Raw genomic sequence first — 23,463 nt, 5'->3', positions numbered from 1 at the left:
ACAATTTCACTGTAGGAATTTCACTGTCACTAGTCTTGCTGTATTTTCAATACCCTTTCTTCTACTTAGAATAAAGAAGTTAAAAAAGGGAGACGAAGCACCATATGTTATATGGTAATAACTATATTTACATAAAGATCAAGGGAGGATCTGAAGAACTGCAATCCAGTAACTCTGACTTCACTTTTAGGATAGAAATTGGAAATGCTTGCTGTGGCCTCATTTACAAACCTTTAAACCTGTATGCTGCATAGACCAGCCACAGTAACTCAAACTCATAAAAAAACTACACGTGGCAAATTTATTTTATGTATTGTTAATATTACAAACAACAAGTGTGACACCATGAACACTTTATTTATCTTGATCTCAAATCAGTTAATGCTGCATCACACAGCAGTTTCACCTACAAGGTCAGACACTAGAAAAGTTGTTCATACAGATTAAGAACTGGCTTACAAAACAAGAATGGAGAGTGTCAGATCAAGAGAAGACATTTGACTTGTGTGGGAGTAGTAAGCACGAGAGGTATAAGCACGAGAGGTATCAGTAGCTTGATTTTGTTTACACAGTTTGTACCGAAGACATTATTTCACAAGGTATCAGATGAGGCTAATGATATCAATGACAAAAAGCCACTCAGGGCTTTCTCCTTTTCAGGACACTGAATGATCTAGTTTCCCTAAACACAGCTCTCAATAGCAAGCTTTCCCAGATGAAAGCTAAAGTCCTGTGCTATGTACCAGGCTGAGCTTTTTTAAAGAGAAATGCAATGGAAAAAGGCAGAGGAAGGCTCATTTTTCCCCATCCAAGTACTACTCTGTGGTCTTAAAGGTTAATAATGCTAGATTATTGCTACTACAGGAGTTTAGAGTGCGTAGCTAGTACATAGCACAAGTGGATTATTCCAGCTCAGTTCCCAAAAACACAGTTCAAATCAATTCTTAGTGGCATTCTTGACAGTCCCAGAAGTACCAAAAAGTGAAGGAGCCTTGAAAAGCTCTCTTGCCTTACCTCATCTTCAGCACAGCAGACTCCAAGAACTGGTTGCTTCTTTTGCATGAGTCATAACCCAGATAAACACCAGTATACAACCATCCACAGCCTACAAAGGGGCCTTTGGTTTTCTCACCAAAGGGGTATGTTTTCCAGCAAAATTTCATCTGCTGTGAGACTTTACCTGGAGATACCAACCTGACTGTGAGGCAACACCACAATGTTTGCACCATCCAAAATCTGCAGCCTTAATGGAAGTTTGTAACGTGGAATTGCAAATATATATAAATTGCAGGGAAGCATTTCATGAGGGCCAACTGCTCTGGGTCATTATCAGAGGTAACAATGTTTCTGCTTCAGTTGACTCTATTCACTCACATGGAGACTTGGGTGCAACTTTCTCCAGCTCAGATTTGATCAACTTCGGTACAGCATTGGGTAACTTGCTGTGCCACTAACCATTATAGAGACCATAATAGGAAAAATATGTCTGTCTCCTCAATAGTCAATGTAAATCAATCTTACAACCAAAAAAACCCAAGATCATGAAAAAGCAGAGATTCAAAAGAAATACAATGCAAGGCAGTCAAAGAAAGTGTTGACTCTCAGCCTAATGTATGCAACAAATGGCAATAAAATTACTTCAGGCTTTTGAAGGCATATCTTTTAGATCATACAAAACCTGACTGAGCCCTGGCCCGATACACCAGTATGACCCTACTGCAGACTGATACTAAATAAAGTCCTGATCCTCAAGTCTTTACATCTGGTTAAATTCTCCTTCTACTATAGAAGTGTCTGGGGCTAACCTCTGTCTGTGGTGCCTGGATGATGCAAGTTCCAAGAAAACTGATTTGCTAAAACAAAGAAGCAACAAAACATTCAGTTTTCCAATACAGTGTCTGTCATCAAAGTTTTTTGAGAGAAACTGCAACAAATGGTAACAAGGCCATGGATGTTCTGGACTTTTTCCCTTTATATCTCATCTGAACAGAGTGAATCACCAAGAGGAACAAATCAGGATCAGTTCATTTAAGAACACTCACAAAAAATACTGGTCATGTCAAAATTAAATGTGCCTGAGACCATTCTCCAGCATGAAAAAATTACTGGCACAAGAGCTCACCTCCACATTGTTAAACACACAGAGTGACTAAATTCAGATCTCTTGGGAGATTATCGCTGGTCAGTAAGAGCACTCGCTGGTCCATACCGAAACCATGGCTGAAACAATTCAGCTTCATAGATAGACGAGTTCAGTGCTTGAAGACTTCTCTGGTGTTGCTTAGCTTACCAATATAGACAGTTACTCTGATACCGAATTTTATACTTTTTTGAAACATGATGTGTTGAAACTTAACTCCTGCAAGTTAACTTGTCATTAGATTGGTATCTTATGTCAAGCAAATCAACAGGTGAAAGAGACAGAAGTTCCACATGACATGAAAGTTTATCCAAACCTTTTCAGTTTACCATCTGTGCTAGAAATTTCTCAACATAATTAAAGATACTGAAGAATTATAGCAGTTTCAGTTAGGTCTGTAATGCAGCAATTTTAACTGTATTGCCACTTTTAAATAGAGCTCTCCAGAAAACCTGCAAAAATGGTTTTATTATTTTACTATTTTAAATATAAACACAGTCAGATCTCTTCCAAAAATCTTCCAATACTGGGTTCATTCAGCATAAACCCATGCAGTGTAATGTGAAAGTCACAATGAACTCAAGGGATACCTTCTTGTACAGTCTCTGCTTCATATTATATAAAACAAGGGTTTTACGGTCACCTGGGACTGCACTTCAAATGCTTTCTTGTCTGCAACATTAATGTGATTAGGGCTTTACATCCAAGCTGGACATAATGAGTTAAATTTATTCCACTATCTTTAAGAGACCCTTTGTGGGACTGCACCTCAAAAGCTAACCCTACTAATACACTCAAAGAGCAATGCCTGAAGGGATTACCTCCTCTGTTCTTTCAAAACTGAGAGCCACACCATCCACTCCATTTGTCTGACATATAATAGTGTGTTTCTGTTTAGATCTGACTTTGAAATTCATGACTTGCTGTCTCTTTTCCACCCAAGTAATGCTTTCTGAATCACAGGAAAGAAACATGGTGGCTGATTTAAAATATCCCCCATTATAGATATATATGGTTAAAATCATGTTGAATTCCCTGTTTGCGTTATTGAACAAGCAGAAGTACTTTGACCTTCTGAAGTGGCAAGTTTTGACAGCAGCAGAAATACCAGCAAATAGAATTCTGAAGACAAGCAAAACTGAAAAAGAGTTATGGAGTGAGCACTGTGGCTAGTGCTAGGTAGGTTTCATCTTAAACATTTGGTATGTTTCCTGAAGACCTGGCTTACTGGATGTAATGAAAATGTTCAGTTTCTTCTTTAACTGTGAATTTATCATCATTGTTTCAGAACAACAACAAAAACAACAACAACAAAACTGCACCCAAAAACTCAAAAGCAGAAGACAACCAAAAATACTCCAAAAGCCTTTGTAAGATTTTCATACCAGTCTGGTTGATTCCACAGGCCTTATTCATGATTGTTAGCACTGAATTAAATGTTATTGGAAAAAGAGACTTTCACACATGATGTCTGAATAGTATGAGTGGCAAAAAGCAATGATGCACAGAACTCGATGCAATACAGTCCACGTTTTTGGTCTAATACAATAGTTATAGAGTTCTTAAGGTGGAGAGACTAATGCAGAAGAATAAACTTTACAGTCAGTGCCTGTCAGTAGAGCTATCAGCCTTACGGAATGAGGAAAATTACTGTTAGACTGAGGGTATAGGACAAGGAAGGAATCCAGTCCGTTACTGCTGATGACAGAAGTTATACTATGTTAAGTCCTTTCATTAAAGGGTTAGATCCCATCTCAAAACAAGTTAACTTATTCTCCCTACATCACTCCCCTATTATTCTTTCTAGGAAATTGTTCAAGAATACCGCTCCTCTAATGATTTTAAACTTTCTTCTAACTACAAGATTGAGTTACACATAGATAGTGTAGCTCCACCTCTTTTTGTACCAACTTTATCCCTTGTGTACAGGTTAAGCCTATGGATTTGCACACCGATATTTTCTTACGTATTTAATATATAAATACTCTTAATTACTCTGGCAATTCAGTACTTTTCAAACAGCTTGGAGTAAAATCTTGGACCCAGTGAAATTGATGACACAATCTGACCAATTCCATTGTTAGAATCTCATCAGTGTTTGCCAATCAAGACCACTAGACAGATAATTTATTAGAATAATAAGTACATAAGTAAACAAATAGTTATGTAAAAGAAAACAGGTAAAATATGGGTGGATCCCCTTCTTCTTCCTGTCTCTAAATAGCTTCTTCTTATCACTGAAACATGGGTAGTGTATGAGCTCCAAAAAAATAAAGCATGGAGCAAAAGTGTATTTATACTTTCCATTTCTATATAAATCTGAAGGTTGTTGGCTTCTTTCAGCAACTCTGTGAATTCTTTGTTCCAAAGAAAAAAAAAATAACCAATATTTTTTATTATCTGCTTTACCAAACACCATTACACAATTTTCAACACAAGTAGCTATTTTACACATGTAGCTATTTTATTTCTAAAAACAAGATGACACCTATAAATCCCTTGCACTGTAGGATATTTAAAGTTAAAAGTCTCACTCTGTCCTCTTCTAGCTATCATGCTAAAACTAATGAGCATGATGAATTTCTCTATTGTATTAGAGTTGGAACATGAGAAAAGCTATGGTTGCTTTTCACTCTCCTGTCCTTACTCACTCGTAACTTTTACAAAACACCACAGAATGTATTGTTCTAACATTCTGAAAGCTTAGTTTCACCTTACAAATCATTTCTTCTGCTGCTGAAAATTTAGAGCAGGAAGGGAATATTCATAAAGACATTAAAAAACCCTTTTAATGAAACAGAATCTTTATTTTGAGTGAAGCTAAAGAAATAATGTATTTCTATAGAATCCAAATCTTTTGGTCCAAATTAAATTGACATTGCCTCCTTAGAAAGATCTTGCATTTAGAGAAAAATTCTTTAATATCTCAGTGGAAAAGGCATCTAAGCAATTAATCTATGAAGAACAATGACTCTATCTTTATCTGAATTTATCTGACTACTGGGACAAAAAGTGAATTCTCCTGGCAGCCAGGAAAAATGATGGGATTATTCACAAAGGAACTAAAATTCTGTTTTTCTTCTAAATGAGCCTGTCAGTGCAAAACAATAGAGTAGAGCTAAATATTATAAAAGAAGCTTTTCTGGAATAAAAGTTTGCAGATATCCTTCCCAAATGTAGACCTGAAAATCAACAGCAGATCTAGTCTTTCTATAATCACATGATAGCAGAAAACTCATTTAAGTAGTACCTCAGGTAGCATACTCAGCTATTTCAAATTTTGGACTTATATAAATAAGTAAATAAGCAAACATATAAACTAGCCAGTAACACCCTTAGTCTGCCGGAGTTAATTTCACAGTTCTGAAGACCTAAAGCAAGTAGTGCAAATAAATCAATGAAATTACATACCCACCTATGATGAGATCTAAATTCTGGTATTAACACAGAAATGTAAATTTCTGTCCAACTAATCCACATCTTACTTTATACATCAAAAGTACTTGAAAACATAGATAATTATTGTTGAGGCCTTAGGGCTCTTACCCAAAGAAATTATGAAAATGTCATTTTTATTTTCTTGGGGATTGTCTATCAGACAACAGACATTTAGAGAGCTTGTTCTTCTAAAATATATTTTATAATTACTTTTTATAAAAATGCTTAGCATTCTGTTCTCCCCCCTCAAGGACAACAAATAGCTGTTTAAAGGTTTGTATATTTAGGAAGGAAAGACAGCCATTAAAATAATTTATGGTAAGGCATCAAATAACAGTCAAGCACTAAGTTTATAAAACGTACCAGAAGTATTCACTGTAAGTTAGGTAATATGTTTTACACGGATTCAAACAGACCCAGGCCTGGTCTTGTTAAGGTTGAAGGCAAAACTGCCTTGTTTCCAGTGGAGAAATTTTGTGTTCTTTATACCCTTAACTAAATAATACATGTGATCTAAAGATGTAAGAAAGTGTTAGCCTCTTGAACTGAAGGATAAATGTATGTAATAATGTGCAGGGCACCAGCGTGACAGGGTAAAAATTGTAGTGCCATAAAAATAGAGTTCTGCTCTTGGTTTTGTCAGAAGTACAAGTGCCTGATGTGATCTGAGATGATCTACGCTATCCAGGGGATGGTAGACATATCATAGGACCTTTAGGAGGCCCGTGCTTTTCTGTAACACTATATAGACAACAAGCAAGTTAGACCACAGGGCCTAAACAGCACCAGATACCTAGACAAGTGTAATGAATCCCACCATTGCAAAGGGAAAGGATTCAGCCCCAGATTACGACATCTGAATGCCAGTGCCTACCTGTGGGAGCACCACAGATATAGCTTCCTGACACCCTCCACCATCACTTAAAATTGGGAACAGGATTTTGTTACCCAAACAGAAGTGTCAAGTGTCATCTGAGATAACTTAGGACACACAGCCTGTCTTTCTGTTGCTAGCCTAAAAAGATGAAGCTTTCATAGGTCCCATGTTATTTCTGCCAGACTTGTGCAGATCTCAGCCAAGGGTACCCTATATGATGCTGAATGCCTACACGTAAGCAACTGAATCACACTACTAGTCAGTACTAACAGCAGAGTCCAGAAAAAAAGATTCAACTCACTCTGATACAGACATTAACCACTTGGTCGACTGAATTAGTCTCTCTGTTTCATTGACTTCAGGAAGCAGATTATTATTAATATATAGGAAACATGTACAGCACATTTGAACACCTAAATTTAAGTACTGTTCTCTCAAACTGAATCCCTTTCCCAAGCTAACCCTGCAACCTGCACACTTGCTAGAAAATATACCTCATGAAAATCACCCTGCACAAATCTCATCATCAGGATGTATATCAGCAAACTCAGCCTTCCCACATAAAGTATCTTGAGATCCTTGTTTCAATAAGTGTTACGTAATTTGCAAATGATGGACATTACGACAGCTCATATGTGTCAGTGTCATGAACATTTTTAAGTCTATGTTTGTGACCACGCTAATGATGGAATGTGTGAAATTCCAAAAGAAGATTTTTTAATGGAGCGTAATATCTAGATATTCGTAACTCTCCTACTAATATCCAATTTTATGCACTAGGTAGTAATACTTAAATGTGACAAGGCATAGTACTTCAAGGAAATCATAAACTAGTCAAGCCCTCCTGAGACAGTGTCAGTAATCCATACACTTCTACATATCTTTTAAAATCGGGCAGTGTTAGTCCATTTCAACTGCACTAAGGATTTCAAATGGAGTGAAAATTTAAATCAGTCCTTCGTTTCTCTTTGTCCCTCCTGTATTTTTCATTCTTAAATTCAAAGAAATACACTGAATTACCAATCAGTGCGTGCCATCCATTCTCATAAAAAGCTCTTATCATCTTGGATTACAGAACAGACATCAATTTCTATCAGAAATTGCCTAACCTGAGTCAACTTCAAACTGTTGCTAGTGGCCAAAGGAAAAGTCTATTGAAAAGAATTGTACCACTTTAGTTTTTCCTGCTGTACTTTTACCAGTTTTTTTCAATTCCAATTCTGGAAGTCCCACCACTGTGGACTTCAAAACTTGACTTTACAGAACTCCAGCAAATATACAATAGTTGGCAATCCTTCACTGGAAGAGAAATAGGCTCTTGGTAAGTCTTTCCCATCTCTAGTATCTCTGATTCTGTGGTTCAGTAACAACCGATGATTTTTGTTGGCTGGAGCAATGGTCTGTAGGAAGACAAGCTGAGGGTAAAGAAAAGGAAAAAAAAAAAAAAAAAAAAAGAAGAAAAAAAAAAGAGAAAAAAAGACAAGAAAGAAGCAAGGAAAAGTAAAAGTAAGGAGAAAAACTGAAAGAAAGAAGGAAGGTCATAAGGTGAACTCATGGTATGAGGAACCCTGAAGAACAAGATTCAGTTTCCACTTCTATCATACTTGTCAGCATAGCAAATCTCTTATTTCCCCTGTGCCTCATCCTCCCACCCTTAAGTTTTTAACATCCAAGGGTATGTGAAGAGCATGTCTGTCTATTAGTGGTGTCTAATAAAAAACATTAATTCCTGGAGCAGTGAAAGGCCAATCTTTTTATTGTATTTCATAAAAATCGACAAATATTCAAACAAAAGAGGAGAAGCTTAGGTATTGTGATGCAAAGGCAACATGAATGTTTGTGGAACAATTTACTTATTTAATAGTACATTAATTCAAAAATAGAGCAGGTTTTAATTTGGCATTACGTAACATTTACAATCTGATCCCAAATCCATTTTATTTGTTACGACTTCTACATTTATTTAAATACATTTTGAAGCAGACTATTTGTTTTTATATTTGCGTAACAAAAATTATCTTACTCAAACTTTCATTCTGAAAGAGAATGTGATACTCTCTATCTTCAGTCATCTAATGACACCCTTCACATAATCCTTACTTAGGATTTGTTGATACTTAGATTTAAAAAAACAAAACAAAACAAAACAAAAACACAACCTCAAAAAACACCAGGGTTTGCAGTGTTACAGACATGTTTTTCACCTTGAACACATTCACTACTTGAATGATTACACAGATGATCAAATTGAAATGCTGTATTTATATTTTATGATATGCCTCTATTACTTTTTATGAAAAAAAGTGAAACAGTCCTGAGACAAATGATGAAGATATATTCCTGGCTCTTTTACATCACTTCTCTTCTATCGTTCTTGACATATTGGAAAAGGCAGCAAATACTCTTCAATTAGTCTAATTCATATTTGTGCAAGCTAGATTACAAAAATGGTTAAGCTACATGATAGATATGAAGACTCATGATGGAACTGGACGCGCAACTCAGATCTCCAGTCCCTCAGAACAATGCCTCAGTCACTTACATCACCTCCTTCTTCCTACATACTTAAAAATACATGCAATAGAGAAAGAGATAATAAAGACTTCTCCAAAGCTGACATTCCAAGTACAAGGAATGAAGGACAGAAGTATCAGACTCTAGCACTTCATAATCAATAAGGAAAATTGACAGTATAGAACACAGTCCTGGGTTGCGGGAATTTTTTATGTTTAAAATATATAGAAGTAATGAGAGAAAAAAAAAAAAAAAAAAAAAGCCTCACTTGCCAAGTACAAAATCATGCTGCACAGTCAGCAATATAATACTATTACCTCTATTAATAATAACAGATTTTATTGTGTGGAAGACAGATCATTTATTTTACCTGCAATTAAATGTATTATTACTATTCTGTACATCATGCAAACCATGACTTGTAGACAAACACAATCTGTCAATTTCTCTGCACGGACAGTGGGTCAAAGCAATTTCCTAGAAGAGCATCACACAACCAATGTCTGAGGTAAGAAAGAAAAATATGACAGGATCATCACCCTCAGATCCGGATGCAGTATAAAAAGGAAGCAATTTCCTCCAGTACACTTTGTAAATATCCACTGATACATTTAAAGGAAGTATCTTCCTTCCCATTGAAAGGGATGCTTGTTTTTCTGTTTTTCTATCTACATTGTAAAGAAACTGACAATTTTTCATGTGCCTTTCAGCTGGTAATTTTCTGAAAAGGTAAGTCTCTCCCTTGCCAACCTGTATTTCACACTTGTAAGTGAAGATGAGATTACACATCATCAAAAATTAACAGGACCAAGGAAATAAAACAACTGTTTCTTTATGAGATCATGAGGAAAAAAAATACTAAAGACTAGATTTTCTGAGGTTAGCATTTCTTTTCAAATTATCTATACAACTGTGAAACCAGTTGAATTGTTTCGTAAAAGGGAAAAAACGCATAACAGCATCTTCATGTACTACAGATGTCATGTGAGTGGGAAAAGCTGATGAGAATCAATATAGATTTGTCTTACAGCAGTTACTTTGTCCCTCATAATGACGGCATGGCATGAAGGGAACTGATGAGTTAATACAATCAGAAGCTCAAAGCGGAGAGCACCAGTCCTAGAGGGACCCTCTTTCCCCAAGACCTGAGCTTGTGGTATAGAGGCAAATCCACTGCTACCAAGAGGTAGTGGCAGAGAGACAAATCTCCTTCCACCCTCGACCTACAGTGACAGATGTTCTTTTAAGATGCAGCCCTAAGGAATTTGTTCCAATATTCCTGCCAATGTACAGAGACATCTTCTACAAATACTCCATAGCACAACTGTCCCAATTCAAACTGCTATTCCACACAAGGGGCAATCGTGATATGATTCATAAAAAATTAATACAAAAGGCAGAATATTTTTCATCCACAGTCACAAAACAATTGTCAAATAATATGCTTTATGAATGTTTTCTTTCAGTGTAATAAAAACTGCTATTGTTCTACAAGAGAGAAAGCATCAAGTGGCTTTAATGTTCTACAGAGCTATTGTGGCTCATTGCTTCAGCTGCACATCCCCTGTCACAGCAGTTTTAATCTCCGATTTTTAAACCCCTTTCCCAATACTGGGTTCAAGCCTTAGCACTTGAGATTGGATTGCCTAATGCTAAGCACTGAAATCAGTAGAGGATAAGTTTCCTCACACCCTGAAGACTTGATCTTGAAATCAACAGGAGATTTTAAGCACAACAAGAACACCTGAACAAGCCCCTAAGTCAATTACATGTGGTAATACCTCAAAATGTGTGCTAGGAACATTACGATCACAGCTGAAGCACAGATAACTCCTCAGCTGGTATAAACCAGTTGATAATAAGTAGACAAACACTGTATCAACAGTTTTGGTTAATAAGTAAAACTAGAGAATTTTTTTTTCCTCTTTCTCTAATTTATGTCAATTTTAATTCATCACAGAAATAAGTTGTTACCACTTAATTGCTCTTACTGTACAGAAAAGATGCTTATAATGAATGATGATAAGCAGGAACATGAATGAACAGTTGCCAGGCAACCAATAAATAAAGGTTTCAAATAGCATGACCTCTCTTTAAAGGATAAAGCTCTAATCGTAATTATTTTTCAAATCCATTTCAGTACCAACTAAAATCATGTTTGCAGCACTAATCCTGGTCTTCCTCATACAAAATGAAACCAAATCTATCGTCTGACATGTCACAGATAACAAATTGAACAGACTTAACCTGCTCCTTCAGATGACAGTCAATAGTATTGTTTGAGGATAGTGAACAGGTTAGACAGTAAACTGGAATCCAAAACAGAGAAGTGTGAAGAATTAAGCAATTTAAAAAGGGTAATTAAAATAATTTTTTTAGAAAAGTTACATTGTTACTTTAATGATCTTCAAAAAGCATCAACACAAAGTCCTCCAGTGTTCACCTCCACAAAATGATCATTCAATAAAGTAGAAGGATGAGACAGTCTTTAAAATACCGAAAACAGATGCAGTCTGAAATGTTTTAAAATCTATATAATACCACATTCTATCTTTATAAACTCTTACAACTCAGTCTTGCTGAGTGCATAAGCAGAGCTGAGGTGCCTAGAGCAAGCACTGACCTTTTAGATGGATTCAAATAAAACTGACAAAGAGCAGCATAAATCTTAAACCAGTTAAAGAACACAGTATATCCGCTCTGAAGAAACAATGAATGGTTATGCCAGAGTTTTACATCATGCCTTCTGAATAATGGAATGGGGAGAGCTTGGACTTGTTCAGGCTTTTTTGGTGGGCTAATAAATTGTGTATTTATTTTAGTAAGATCTTATGTCAGAAAACATTAGGAATACATGTTTTAGTAGGTTTACCTTGCAATACGTAAGGTGATTACATAAATCTATTTATTTAACCATTTTATTTATTTTCTTTAGTAGAATTAGGAACCACTAATAGCCATGATGCTTAAACACTAAACAGTCAAAAATTTGCAACAGGAAAATAAGGTGAACTACAATTATAAACAAGTATGTCTTGCACCTGAGGTCTAACAGACTATGTCAATTGTGAACTCATAAGAACTGGGACCATCTTTTCAATCTGACTTTGAACAAAATAAAGGCAATAGAATCCATAAACTTCCCTGCAACATTAGTATCACAAAATAATCTCACACTTTACAGTAGAAAATTGACTCACTGGAATTTATGTAAACAGGAATTATTGTTTAAATTACAGCAGAGAATGCACTCTGCCAACTAGCAGTCTCCACATGTATTTCTTCATTCCAAATCAGTCAGTTGATTATATAGTAGGCATTTGCCTCCTATGACAGAAAAGTGTTCTGTTGCATATCAGACACATAACTTTTCGATTATTTTCCTTATCTAGATTTATCTGCTTATCAGAAGCCTTTACAGGAGGTTTTCTATGTATCTGTATTTCCTCAATAATCAAATAGGAAATACACCGCATATCTATACTGTTATTGACTAATATTTCACCCACTAGCCACCTTCACAACCTGATTCAATAACTGCTCTCCATCCTTCTAATAATTTGTTTGAACTTCTCATTCTAACAAAAATCCTATTTATTTAGTTGATACCTTATGCAAAAGTGAGATTCAGAATATAAATAACTGAGAATCATGCATACTGACTGCAACTAAAACCAATGTAGATGAGCTTGTAAATTCCTTTTAGGACACATGGCACTATTTATACTGAAACTACCTTAATTGCTTCTCCATAGTTTCGAGCTTGCATTTTAACAAATTATAAAAATACTGTGATGTGCTTGCAAACCTGACAACCAAGCCCATTAATTGAAAAGTGTGTAAAGGTGATACTGGAGGATTTTTTCCCCTCCCAAATGTTTATTCCTTTTCAATGACCAGCTGAAGAATTAAACTGGTCCAGTGTTAAGCTTAAAAGACCCAAAGCCTATGGAAGAAAAGGTTATGCACTACAGTTCAGCAGAAGCTGGAGGCTAATTGTAAACTAAAGAGTGAAAACAACAGGGTTCTCAGCCACTTATTACCATGGAGGAAACTGAGGGTACTTTTCTCAAGTTTGTATTCCACTGTATTTTGTTCCACAATATTCAATTTAACTGCCCCACCTCTGAAAAATAGGAGAGAAAAGACTGAATTTTTTTAAAGAGATGCTCACACTAAAATAAGAGTCATTTTAAGATCTCCCCTAGGGATTCAAGTCTATATATTTAGCTTTAGAAGAAGGAAAACAGAGCATAACTGCCAGTTTGAGGAGAGAGATGATGAAGCATGCTTTATCTCAAGTGTTTCCCACATCACAGATACAGTCAATGAAACTAGGTGTGATTCTAAAAACACTTCTTTGCTCAACAGGCTTTACCTGATACCCAGTCGATAGAGTTGCTCACGGGAGTAAGAGTAGGCAGTGTTAGAATCCAGAGATTAATCTTATTCTAGATTCATGCTGATCCTGTCTTCTGACCAATGTATTCTTGCTTCAGTAACCACTTTTTCTTTAACAAAATGGTGACAATGTTTATCAATTATATATTGAATATTTAATAGTAAATTAAATATACATTTACTGATTATTTAAATGTATACATAAACTAACAAATAACAACAGAAGATAAACTCACAGTATAATACCAGCTCAAACAGTACAACATTACTGGGTCTAAGGAAACCTATAAATATAGTCTGTATGGATGATACTTGTGAAAGACCATCTATGGAGACTTCCAATAGCACACAAAGGAATTACCTTTGACCAACACAAGATATTACTACAGTGAGGAACGTGGGGTGGAGTGTGGGGGAAATTGATTGCTCTATCATTTTTTAGTAACAAATTATCTTGTGTCTGCTTGTTTCAATTTTATATTTAAAATGTTCTTTTAATAGGTATTTTTCCATTTACTGTCTCACTGATGGACATTCTCCCCTGCTAGTGTACAGAAATAGTTGAAAATAGTAGAAAAACTCTACAATGATGGACATATTCTTCCACTAGTGCACTTACTCATGGATGTTATTGTTTTGGACCAATAGTTCAGCACTGAGAATAGGAAGCTAACAGTGTAGTTTAGTTTTTCTCGTGATGTCAGAAACAGTGTCTCACAAACATGCCAGTGGTAATCTGTGAACTTTGAAAATTAACACTAAAAGCTTCCTATTCATAAGACTATGTGCATCTTAAACTTCATCATGATTATTTAAACTATCCATTTACAGTCCTCTCATGCAGCTTTACCACAAAGCTCTCACTGACTTAGAGTGCAAGTGTGCCCCTCCAGAGTCCCATACTCCATGATCTGAATACTATTCAGCTATGTCTATTACATGAGATACTGCATACATGAATACATTTCAGGACTGACAGCTATCATTGGAAGCTTGAGGATTTCATCCATGTAGTTGTTTGTTTAAAAATTTTACTGAGGGACAACAAAATTCTAAAGAATAGTAATGTTCATACAAGCATTTAAATTTCAGCCTTGTGTTTTTCTTTGAAAACATAACATTATTATTTAATATCTCTAAGCTATAGTAATATCTCCTAAAAACTGCCCTGGCTCACAGCCTAACAAACCTGTATTGAAACAAACAAACCAAAAAATCTAATACTACTACACAGATTTTGTTTATCAACAAGCAACGTGGATTATATGAGACAGAAAAACAAGAGAAAAATAAATGGTCTCTGCATTTTATAATGTTCAACAGGTATTATATGCCCTTTATTTAGAAACAGGAAAGAAATTTTTAAAAAATAATCAGCTTTCCAGCCATCCTATGCATTTGTTCAGTGACATTTCGTTCAACTAAACATACACTACCTCTTTCCTGAACCCTACTTTGTGTATTTATTCTTATTATCATAAGAAATATTTGCCATATTTTCACAATTTACTAACAAGTACAACGTTTCATGCACTTGTGCTGACACAGAGGATTGTACAGCACAATACACACACACTGTTAACAAGTCCTTCCCCTCAAATTTCCCATGCTTTTAGCCTTTACTGTTCCCAACAAAAAGAAAGTTGAATTCTCAATGCTATCCAAACAATGTGAACACGGCAATGGCTGTTCTGGGTCAAATCTCAGGTGCATTTAGCCCAGGACTATGTCACTGACAGTGGTCAAAGGCAGGGGCCTAGGGAAAAGCCCCATATTTTAGGACACCTCTTGAATACTAGAATAATTCCCTGGAACACTCTCCTGGCTCCTGGCAATCTTTGGCTCAAAGACTTAAGTATGAAAAGAGACTGGGAGTGCTGACATATGACAACACACTTTGTTTCAGAAGGGCTGGAAGGAAGAGCAGGAGACAGCACATTTCAAAAGGGACAAATATGTGCCCTCATCACACACACACACATACACACACACACTACCTCATTCTACCCAACAGTGTTTCTTGCTCCCGATATTGCCTTTGCCCTCAAAATGTGTTGTTTTCCATATGGAAGAGGTGGCAAAAATGAAAGTGTTTCCCTTCTTTCCTCATAAAGCCTCCTTCTGACTGGAGTTGGCCTCCTGTTCATATTCCACTTGACTAAACCAATCTTTTTCTCCTCCCACACTAGCTCCATCTGCCGCCCATCTCTCCAGCAGAGCCAGATGCCAGCAAAGCAGACTACTGTGGGAGGAGAAAGTTCTGTCGCTGGAATTTCTTCCCTATACCCTGCAGGGGGCCAGCCTGTGAAGCCTGGAGAGGATACAGGGAGCAACTTCCTCTCTTCCACGCTGCTTTCCCCTGCTCATCAGTAAAGAAGGCAGCTGAGGACATGAGCAAAAGAAGGATAAGACTTCAACGCACACTCTGAGATCTGCAACTTTAATATTTATATAGCAAAAGCCTCACAATTGTACTCCAGACTCGAGCATGGTACACACTGCATGAACATGTAAGAAGACATGAGTCCAGCCCCAAAGAGCTTACAATCAAACAGAAGCAGAGATGCACATTTGTGATTAGGAGCCAACAAGAGTGACTAGAGCTTAGATGACAGAGAAAAAAAGATGAGGATTTATAATCAGGAGAGATCTTAATGATGAAATAAAGAGACAATACTTTCTGGAGAGATACAAGTCAAAGAGAGAAGATATGGATGTGTGTTGTTAAGCCGAGAGGAGGATTGTATGTGGCAAGGGAAACTGCCTATAGAGAGGGAGAGACTAGAATGTAAGCAGATATGGGGAAAGAAAAAGTGAGGGTTCTTTAATACCTTTGAGGTGATCTTGCATGAGGCAGAGGGAAAAGAAGTACAGGTAAGAACTTTAGACGAAAAGGGAGACAGTCTAGGAACAGAGGAGCATATGCAGGAGAATCCTGCCAGAGACGGTAGCAGGAATGAGTGTCACTGAGTGAGAACAAGAGCTCATATAAAACAAGCAAGTGTGCATATGTGCGAGACAGAGGAAAAGGCACAGACTTCATTTCTCCGAGAGAAATAATTGTGGGAACCCAGGAGAGGAAAGAGACTAGGAAGAAAAATGAGTGAGGGTGGTGTATGGGTGCAGCAGAAAGTTTGGAGTGGGGCTGGCAGGACAGAAGAAAGTGAAGGAACCCAGAGATCTACAGAAAACCAGAACTACGTATTAGAAGTTGAAGGAGCACATGTAAATCAAAGAAACACATAACAAGAAAGATGAAAAGATTGACTAGACAGGGAAAGGAAGAGGGAAATACAGAGATCACACTGAAACATTAAGAAAAAGGGCTCACAGCGGAAAGAAAGGAGTGTTAGGAGGGAGAAAAAGGAGGAAAGCATATATGCAACAATGATAAAGTCAGTAAAGGAACAGAGCTGTTAAAAAGCACTACGTAAAAACCCCAAATGGGAAAACTGGGAGTGTATGGAAGAGTGACTGGAAATAGACATCCACTGAATTCTCACTGTCACTGTAAACTCTTAGGGTTTGCCCCATCTAGGTATTCCCAGATTTTAATGTTCTCCACTTGGAAAAATTCTGTTTCCTGGTCCTCCACACCCTCTAACTTTTGTGCTGTAGTTGCACCTTTATGCCGTTTGTTTCACTATTTCTAGTGGCAACTCTTTTTGTTACGTTTAAACGGGAAAAAGATTTTATTTTGTCAAATACTCTACCACACCGAAACGTGCCAAAACTGCAAGTTTCCTTCTTCTTGTCCCCGTAACGCTCTTTCATTCATTCCTCTGCCCTCACCCCCGTCCCCTCCCCTCCCCCCCCGCAAAAAAAAAAAAAAAAAAAAAAAAAAAAAAAAAAAAAAAAAGGCTGGGGAAACTCAGTTGTACAACAGTATCTTAACCCCAAAATATTCCCGTAGGCTTCCCTGAGCTGCGTGTACGTCGCACGCCCCAGGTTTCCTCTGTGCCCGGGCTGAGGGTTCCCCGTCTCCCGTGGGCGAGGGCAGCGGGGAGGCGCGGGCTGCGCCCCGGCACCGCGCGTTGTGCCGCCGCGGGCAGCGGGGGCTCCGCGGAACCGCATCCCGCGGGCGGGGGAACTCGAGGAGGGGAGCTAGCTACCGGCTGCTGGAAAGAAAGCCGACACAGGCGTATGCCCCGGCTGCCGGAAGACATGGCTGGCTGGCTAGTCGTTTTGATTTAGGGGGTATATATAAAAAAAATTAAAAAATAATAATAAAAAGGGAAGGGGTGAAAGGGACAGGGGGAAGCACACACGCTCGCACACGCATACGGCTGATCTTACCTCCACATTGAAATACTGCTCCGCTTTGCACACTGTAGCACATAAAATCCAAAGGAAGGTTTGCAAGAAAAACACCCTGGACTGAGACACGAAATCCAACCGGCTTCTAGTGCTGGATGCGAGTACGATCATAGTGAACTGTGCTTCAATGGATGGAAGATCTCTCTCTTTCTCTCTCTTTCTCTCTCTTTGCCTTAAACAAATACACAAACAAACCAACCCTCCCCCCGTGTCGGTGAAGAGCCCGTAGCGCAGGTTCACCCACAGCAGGGGAGGAGGGGGAGGAGGAGGAGGAGGAGGGGCGGACACTTCACAGCACAGGCGGCGGCGGCAGGGTCAGCTCTCGCTCATCCTCACCACCAGTCCCGTCAGGAGGGAATGTGGCGTCCGAGTGCAGCCGCAGCTCCTGCACGACTCCCCTCTGCCCAGCAGCAGCAACCGCCTCCCCGTGTCGTCGTCGTCCTCCTCCTCCTCTTCTCCTCCTCTCCTTCTCCTCCTCCTCCTCCCCTGCCTCCTCCCCCTCCGCCTCCGCCTCCTCCTGGGGAAGGCCGGCTTGCCCGCCCGGCGGCGCGGCGCAGCTCGGCTCGGCTCAGCTCAGCTCGGCTCGGCTCGGCTCGGCGCCCTGCCTCGCCTCGCCTCGCCTCGCCTCGCCCCCCGCCGCTCCCCTCCACTCCAGAATGTTCAGCCGGAACCCACATAGCCCCGCCCCGTAGGCGGCCTAACGGCGGCGGGCCCGGAGGCGGCCCTGCCGCCGCCCGGCCGCCCTCGCCGGGCCGCTGCAGCCGGGGAGCGGTGCCGGAGGGCGGCCGCCCCGCGGGAGCGCCCGGCCTTGCCTCACTCGAAGCAGCCGCACAAAGCGCCAGCCGTAACCCCGGGCTGCGCCGAGTGCGGGCAGCGGGTCGAGGGAGGCGATGCTTCCCCCGCTGCTCCGCTCTCGGGGGGGGAGCGCGCCTGCAGCGGGTGCGCCCAGCTCGGGAACCCTCAGCATCAGGACACGGAGCTGCTCGAGCGGGACCAGGGGAGGCCACGGCCGGCGGGCTGGAGCCCCTCCCCTGTGAGGACAGGCTGAGAGAGCTGGGGGTGTGCAGCCGGGAGAAGGCTCGGCGGAGACCTTCTAGCGGCCTTCCAGTGCTTAACGGGGGCTACAGGAAAGATGGGGAGGGACTCTTTGTCCGTCAGGGAGCGTAGGGGTAGGACGAGGGGTAACACCTTTGAACTGAAAGAGGGTAGATTTATATTAGAGATCAGGAAGAAATTCTTCACTATGAGGGTGGTGAGGAGCTGCACAGGGTGCCCGGAGGCGTTGTGGCTGCCCCCTCCCTGGAAAGGCTCAAGGCCAGGCTGGACGGCTCTTTGAGCGACCTGGGCTGGTGGAAGGTGTCCCTGCCCGTGGGAAGGGGGCCGGGACGCGGTGATGTTTCATGTCCCACCCAACCCAAACCATGCCGTGATTCACTGAAGGCGGCCGGCAGAGCGGGGCCTCCCCTCCTCACAGAGAACAGCCCGGCGCGACGCGAACGCCCCCGCCTCTTAGCCCCGCTCCCGCGGGGGCCGCGAGTGGGGCCGGGGCCACCGCGTGTGCCCCCCGGGGGTCCGCCACACGCACGCACCGCCCGCGCCGGGGGTGAGGGGTGGGCGCACACCGCTCCCGTGGAGGCACCGCGGAACGGCCGCCCAGCGCGGCCTGCGGGAGCCGGGCGGGGCGGCGCCCGGAGGGGCGGGCGGGTGTCCCTCAGCCTCGGCGTCCCCCCTGCCGCCACCGAGGGAGGGGCGGCGGCGGCGCAGCCCGGCCCGGCCCCGCTGCGGCCCGGTTGAGCGGAGCAAGCGGCGGGGTTTCGGGGCCTCTGGGCACGCAGCGAGGCGGGCGGCGGCCAGGGAGCAGCGCGGCGCGTAAATGAACGCGGTTGGCCGGTGGCTACGGCGGAGAGAGGGAGTCAGTCGCCCGAAAGGCAGCCCTCGGTGGGCGGGGAGCCTCTCACCGTCACTGGGGCGTCCCGGGGCGATTTGTTCTTTCCGCGGTTCGGAAGGAAACCCAAAGTCGCTGCTGAGAAAGTTCACGGAAAGTTGAGATCGTGATACCCGGGATATAAACACGCCGTGCGAAATCCGGGTATTGGGTTGACTGCAAATCGGTTTTAATGCGTCCTAGCGTACGGTCGTGTATTTGAGGGAAAACAATGTGTGAAATATCCATAGCAGAGACAAACTTTATGCCAGATATTGTGATGTTCAAAATGCCTTGTGGTTACGGCAGATAAACCGCTCTTGCAGTGACTTTTATGGTTAATGGGACATTTTATGCAGTCCTTTCATTATCCAGTCAAAAGAAGGTGGGATCATCCATCCACCAAATTAGTGAAACAAGCCATTGCAATAATACAGCTTGGGGAAAAAAAAAAACAAGCTTACTGAAAAAAAAAAAATCTTATTTTTACTTGTTTGGTTATCAAAAGATGCAAAGATACTCGATCATGATATGGAGCAGCCAGAAAGGAAAAGACATACCTGACAGATGAAATCTCCTTACTCAGATAGTTGAGGTCAATGGCCAGAGTTAAAACACATGCAGATTAGATGTATACAATTTTGACACTTAGTAATGGGACATAGGAAAGTGGTAGGTTCTCCATCATTTGGTATTTTAAGAGTATGGCAGTTATCACTGAAGAAGTCATCTTCTGCCTAACCAAAATTAATGGGTTTTAAGCAGAATTCCTTATGTCATATACTTTTTTTTTTTTTCTTTATGTTAACTGCTTTAAAAGGCATTTTCTGTTCTTCAGACTGTTAGTGATGTGAATGATGAAATCATTAAATACAGGGATGTCAGCTAGCTAGAAGGACCTGTTGGCACTTTGGTGGCCAGTATTGGAAGTCAAAATGATCTTAACAAATTAAAGAAACATCTTGGAACCATCAGGAGAAAACCTAATACTGACATATGCAAATGACATTTGGGAAGAAAAATAAAAAAGTAAAGTCAAAAGGATACTGGTAAAACAGCAACACTTCAGAAAGGAATCTGGGAGCTGTAATGGACTGTAAGGTAAATATGAGTCAGCAACATGCTACCATTAAAGAAAAAAACATGACAGCCTCATTGTGGAATATATTAATAGGTGTACAGTACATCTGACAGGGCAAATTATTTTTCTGCTAGGGATTGATAAAGCCAACTGTCTGGTCTCAAACTAAGAACAGCAGAGAAAAATAACAAAATACTAAACCATGTAGAAAGGCATACACGTAAAAGTTGAAAGAACACTATTTATTTGGTTTGAGAAGGCTAAGGGTAAATGATCTCTTTATATGGAAAGTGTTGCTGTGAGAAGGACAGAGATTTCATTCTTTCTGGGTTTAGGATGAAGGAAAAAAGGAATCATCTAAATTATTCAGAAAGTTCAAATTCAGTGTTAGACAAAACTTTGTGATGGTAGTGGCATTTGAAAGAAGATACCTAGTGGGAGTGTGGAATCTCTTCCATACAGAGGTTTGATAGGCAAGAATGTTGCAGCTGTCCTCTCTCCATGCCTAGGGCAGTAGATTGTGTTATAAGATCTAGTAAACTTTTTTGCTTCTAGTGTACCAGTAATTTATTTCCTCTTATTACTCTATGAATTAATCACTGTAACTGATGTAAAAGAAACACTCACTAACCTTATACTGTCCTTTTTGGTTTTCCTTTTCTCCTAAGGGACCTGCTTGTTTGCACTGTCAGAGAGCACTAGCTGTGTTTTTGCTTGTGTATTTTGTAGAGTCTGCCATTAAGTGTAATACCTGGAAATAGGTATGTTCCTGTAACTGGAATTTCATTCACCTGACCTGTCAGGACTGCCCTGACTATTTATTGTGAAAAGCACGGGGCCATGAATACAGCTACCTCCTTCCTTTACACCGCATCCATTAGAAGAAGAAAGAAGTAAAGTAATGGTGTGAATAAAGTGAACAACGAAAGCACCTGAATACTTCTAAGCATGTTTGAGAAAGAGGGAAATCACACACATAAAGGAAGAGATTGGTAAGGAAAGAGAGTAGCAGTGCCTGAATATGAGTGCCAAGGGAAGAGACAAGGCATGTGAAGGATAGAGAAAATCTTTGAAGTGAAAGGTATCATTCAGGAATGCTTGTGTGAGGGAAGAAACGATAGCAGTGATGGGAAAGGACTTTGAATATTTATCAGTAAGCTGTGGGCAGGAACATAGAGGAGTAGGGTCAGAGCCTCGTGGGACATGTAAGAAGGTAAAAAGAAATAGAAAATAATTTAAAACTGCATGCAAATGGCTGTTTGTGGATATGTGTATATGGGATTATGGGAGAGATTAAAGAAAAGACAGAAAAAAGCAGCAAAGATGAAAGGGTAAGTAAACAAAAAAGAAGGAAGCAGAAGAATGCAATTGGAAATAAATGGGAGCTATTTTTTTAAGTTCTTGAATTATTCAAGTCATATACTCTGTAAGTGTCTTGCAGATTTTTATCTTTATCAAATACCAATATGATTTGTCTGTTCTTGCCTATGGCAGTTACCAGCAGTAATTAATAAGCAGTGAGCAGGTTTGTAGGGAAGTAAAATTGAAATACTGAGACTTCCATTTTGTTCTAAAACTTTTAGCCCCTTTGAAAGGAAGGCAAATACCTGTTTCCTGTGCTTCCAACCAGCCCGTTTACCCACTGAATTTCTTGGACTCTGTAGAATATATCTTTTATGGATGACTGTAGTCACAGGTTTACAATGGATGATTTTCAGAAGACAGATGTCATTATACATTCCCATGTCCACCTTTGAACACAGGGCAAAAATCTTCCACTTTACTGTATATCAATTCTGAATAGAAATTCATAACGATAACTAAAAACCAAAATATTACATGTTGTCCTTTCTGCATTTTGTGTTGCTTAGCTGCTCATCGTACCAGCTGGAACTTTTAAAGAGAAGAGAGCTTCATTATGAGATATAATAAACTGAAAAGATTGAGGGTAGATATCACATATCTCACACATCTATATTTATCTCACACTGCTATATTTAGTTCTGGTTTGGAAAAGATCTTCTAAACCCCTGGCCTTTTACTCATGAAATGAGACATTCATAGCTGTGTCCGTATGAATTCTGTTTGACTATTTGAGAGGTCCTACAGGACACAAAAGCAACAAACGAGTTTCACAATATGGGAGGGAATATTGCATTGAATATGTATTCCTGCCAGGATCACACTCATAATGCCTGTGTTCAGGTCTCTGTGGTTCTTTATTTACACAAGGTTCACTGTAGGCATAAGGCCACTTGCTCAGGAAGTAGAACTGACTTATACTACCAGTGCACTGTACTGTTCTGTCTTACAGCTCCACCGTTGACTTTATAAAGAACCTAAGTAAAGATAAAGATAAACGACAGTGTAAAACTGACATAATTGTTGTAAGATCACAAGGAAAATTCCTAGAGTCATAAAAGTCAGTAATATTTCAGGATATTTTAGTTCATGTTTGGTTGTAATTTTTCACAAAGAGCTAGTGAATCAGAGAGGAAGAAAGTCTGAAAGTATAAAAATTTTAAAAAATGTGAAGTTATAAATTGAATTTCCAATTCATAGAGTCATAATATAGAGTAATTTAGGTTCAGCAAGACCTCTTAAGTCATTAGGTCCAACTGTATGCACAAAGCAGAGGCAACCCAGGTTAGGTTACTCTGGTGCTTGTTCAGGGAGTTACGAGTCAAGTTAATCTAACACAAGCATCATTTTATAGTCTGCAATATGATTTCTCTGTCTCAGGGAGCTGTTTTGAAGGTGAAATCTCTTCT

General features: G+C 39.9%; 1 protein-coding gene across 1 annotated transcript in view; it reads right to left on the bottom strand.

Annotated features, from left to right (window-relative positions):
• MMP16 (matrix metallopeptidase 16) overlaps nt 1–18,158 on the bottom strand; it is a 189,254-nt gene extending 171,096 nt beyond the window's left edge. Inside the window, exon 1 of the mRNA XM_033005861.2 lies at nt 17,667–18,158. Coding sequence (XP_032861752.1) covers nt 17,667–17,798 — 132 coding nt within the window. The 5' untranslated portion in view covers nt 17,799–18,158. The remainder of the gene's footprint in view (nt 1–17,666) is intronic.
• Nucleotides 18,159–23,463: the final 5,305 nt, after the last annotated feature.

This window comes from Tyto alba, unplaced genomic scaffold, assembly GCF_018691265.1.
Source record: "Tyto alba isolate M040663 unplaced genomic scaffold, T.alba_DEE_v4.0 Super-Scaffold_9, whole genome shotgun sequence".
In the NCBI taxonomy this organism is placed as follows: Eukaryota; Metazoa; Chordata; class Aves; order Strigiformes; family Tytonidae; genus Tyto; species Tyto alba.
This window is presented reverse-complemented; position numbering and strand designations above follow the sequence as displayed.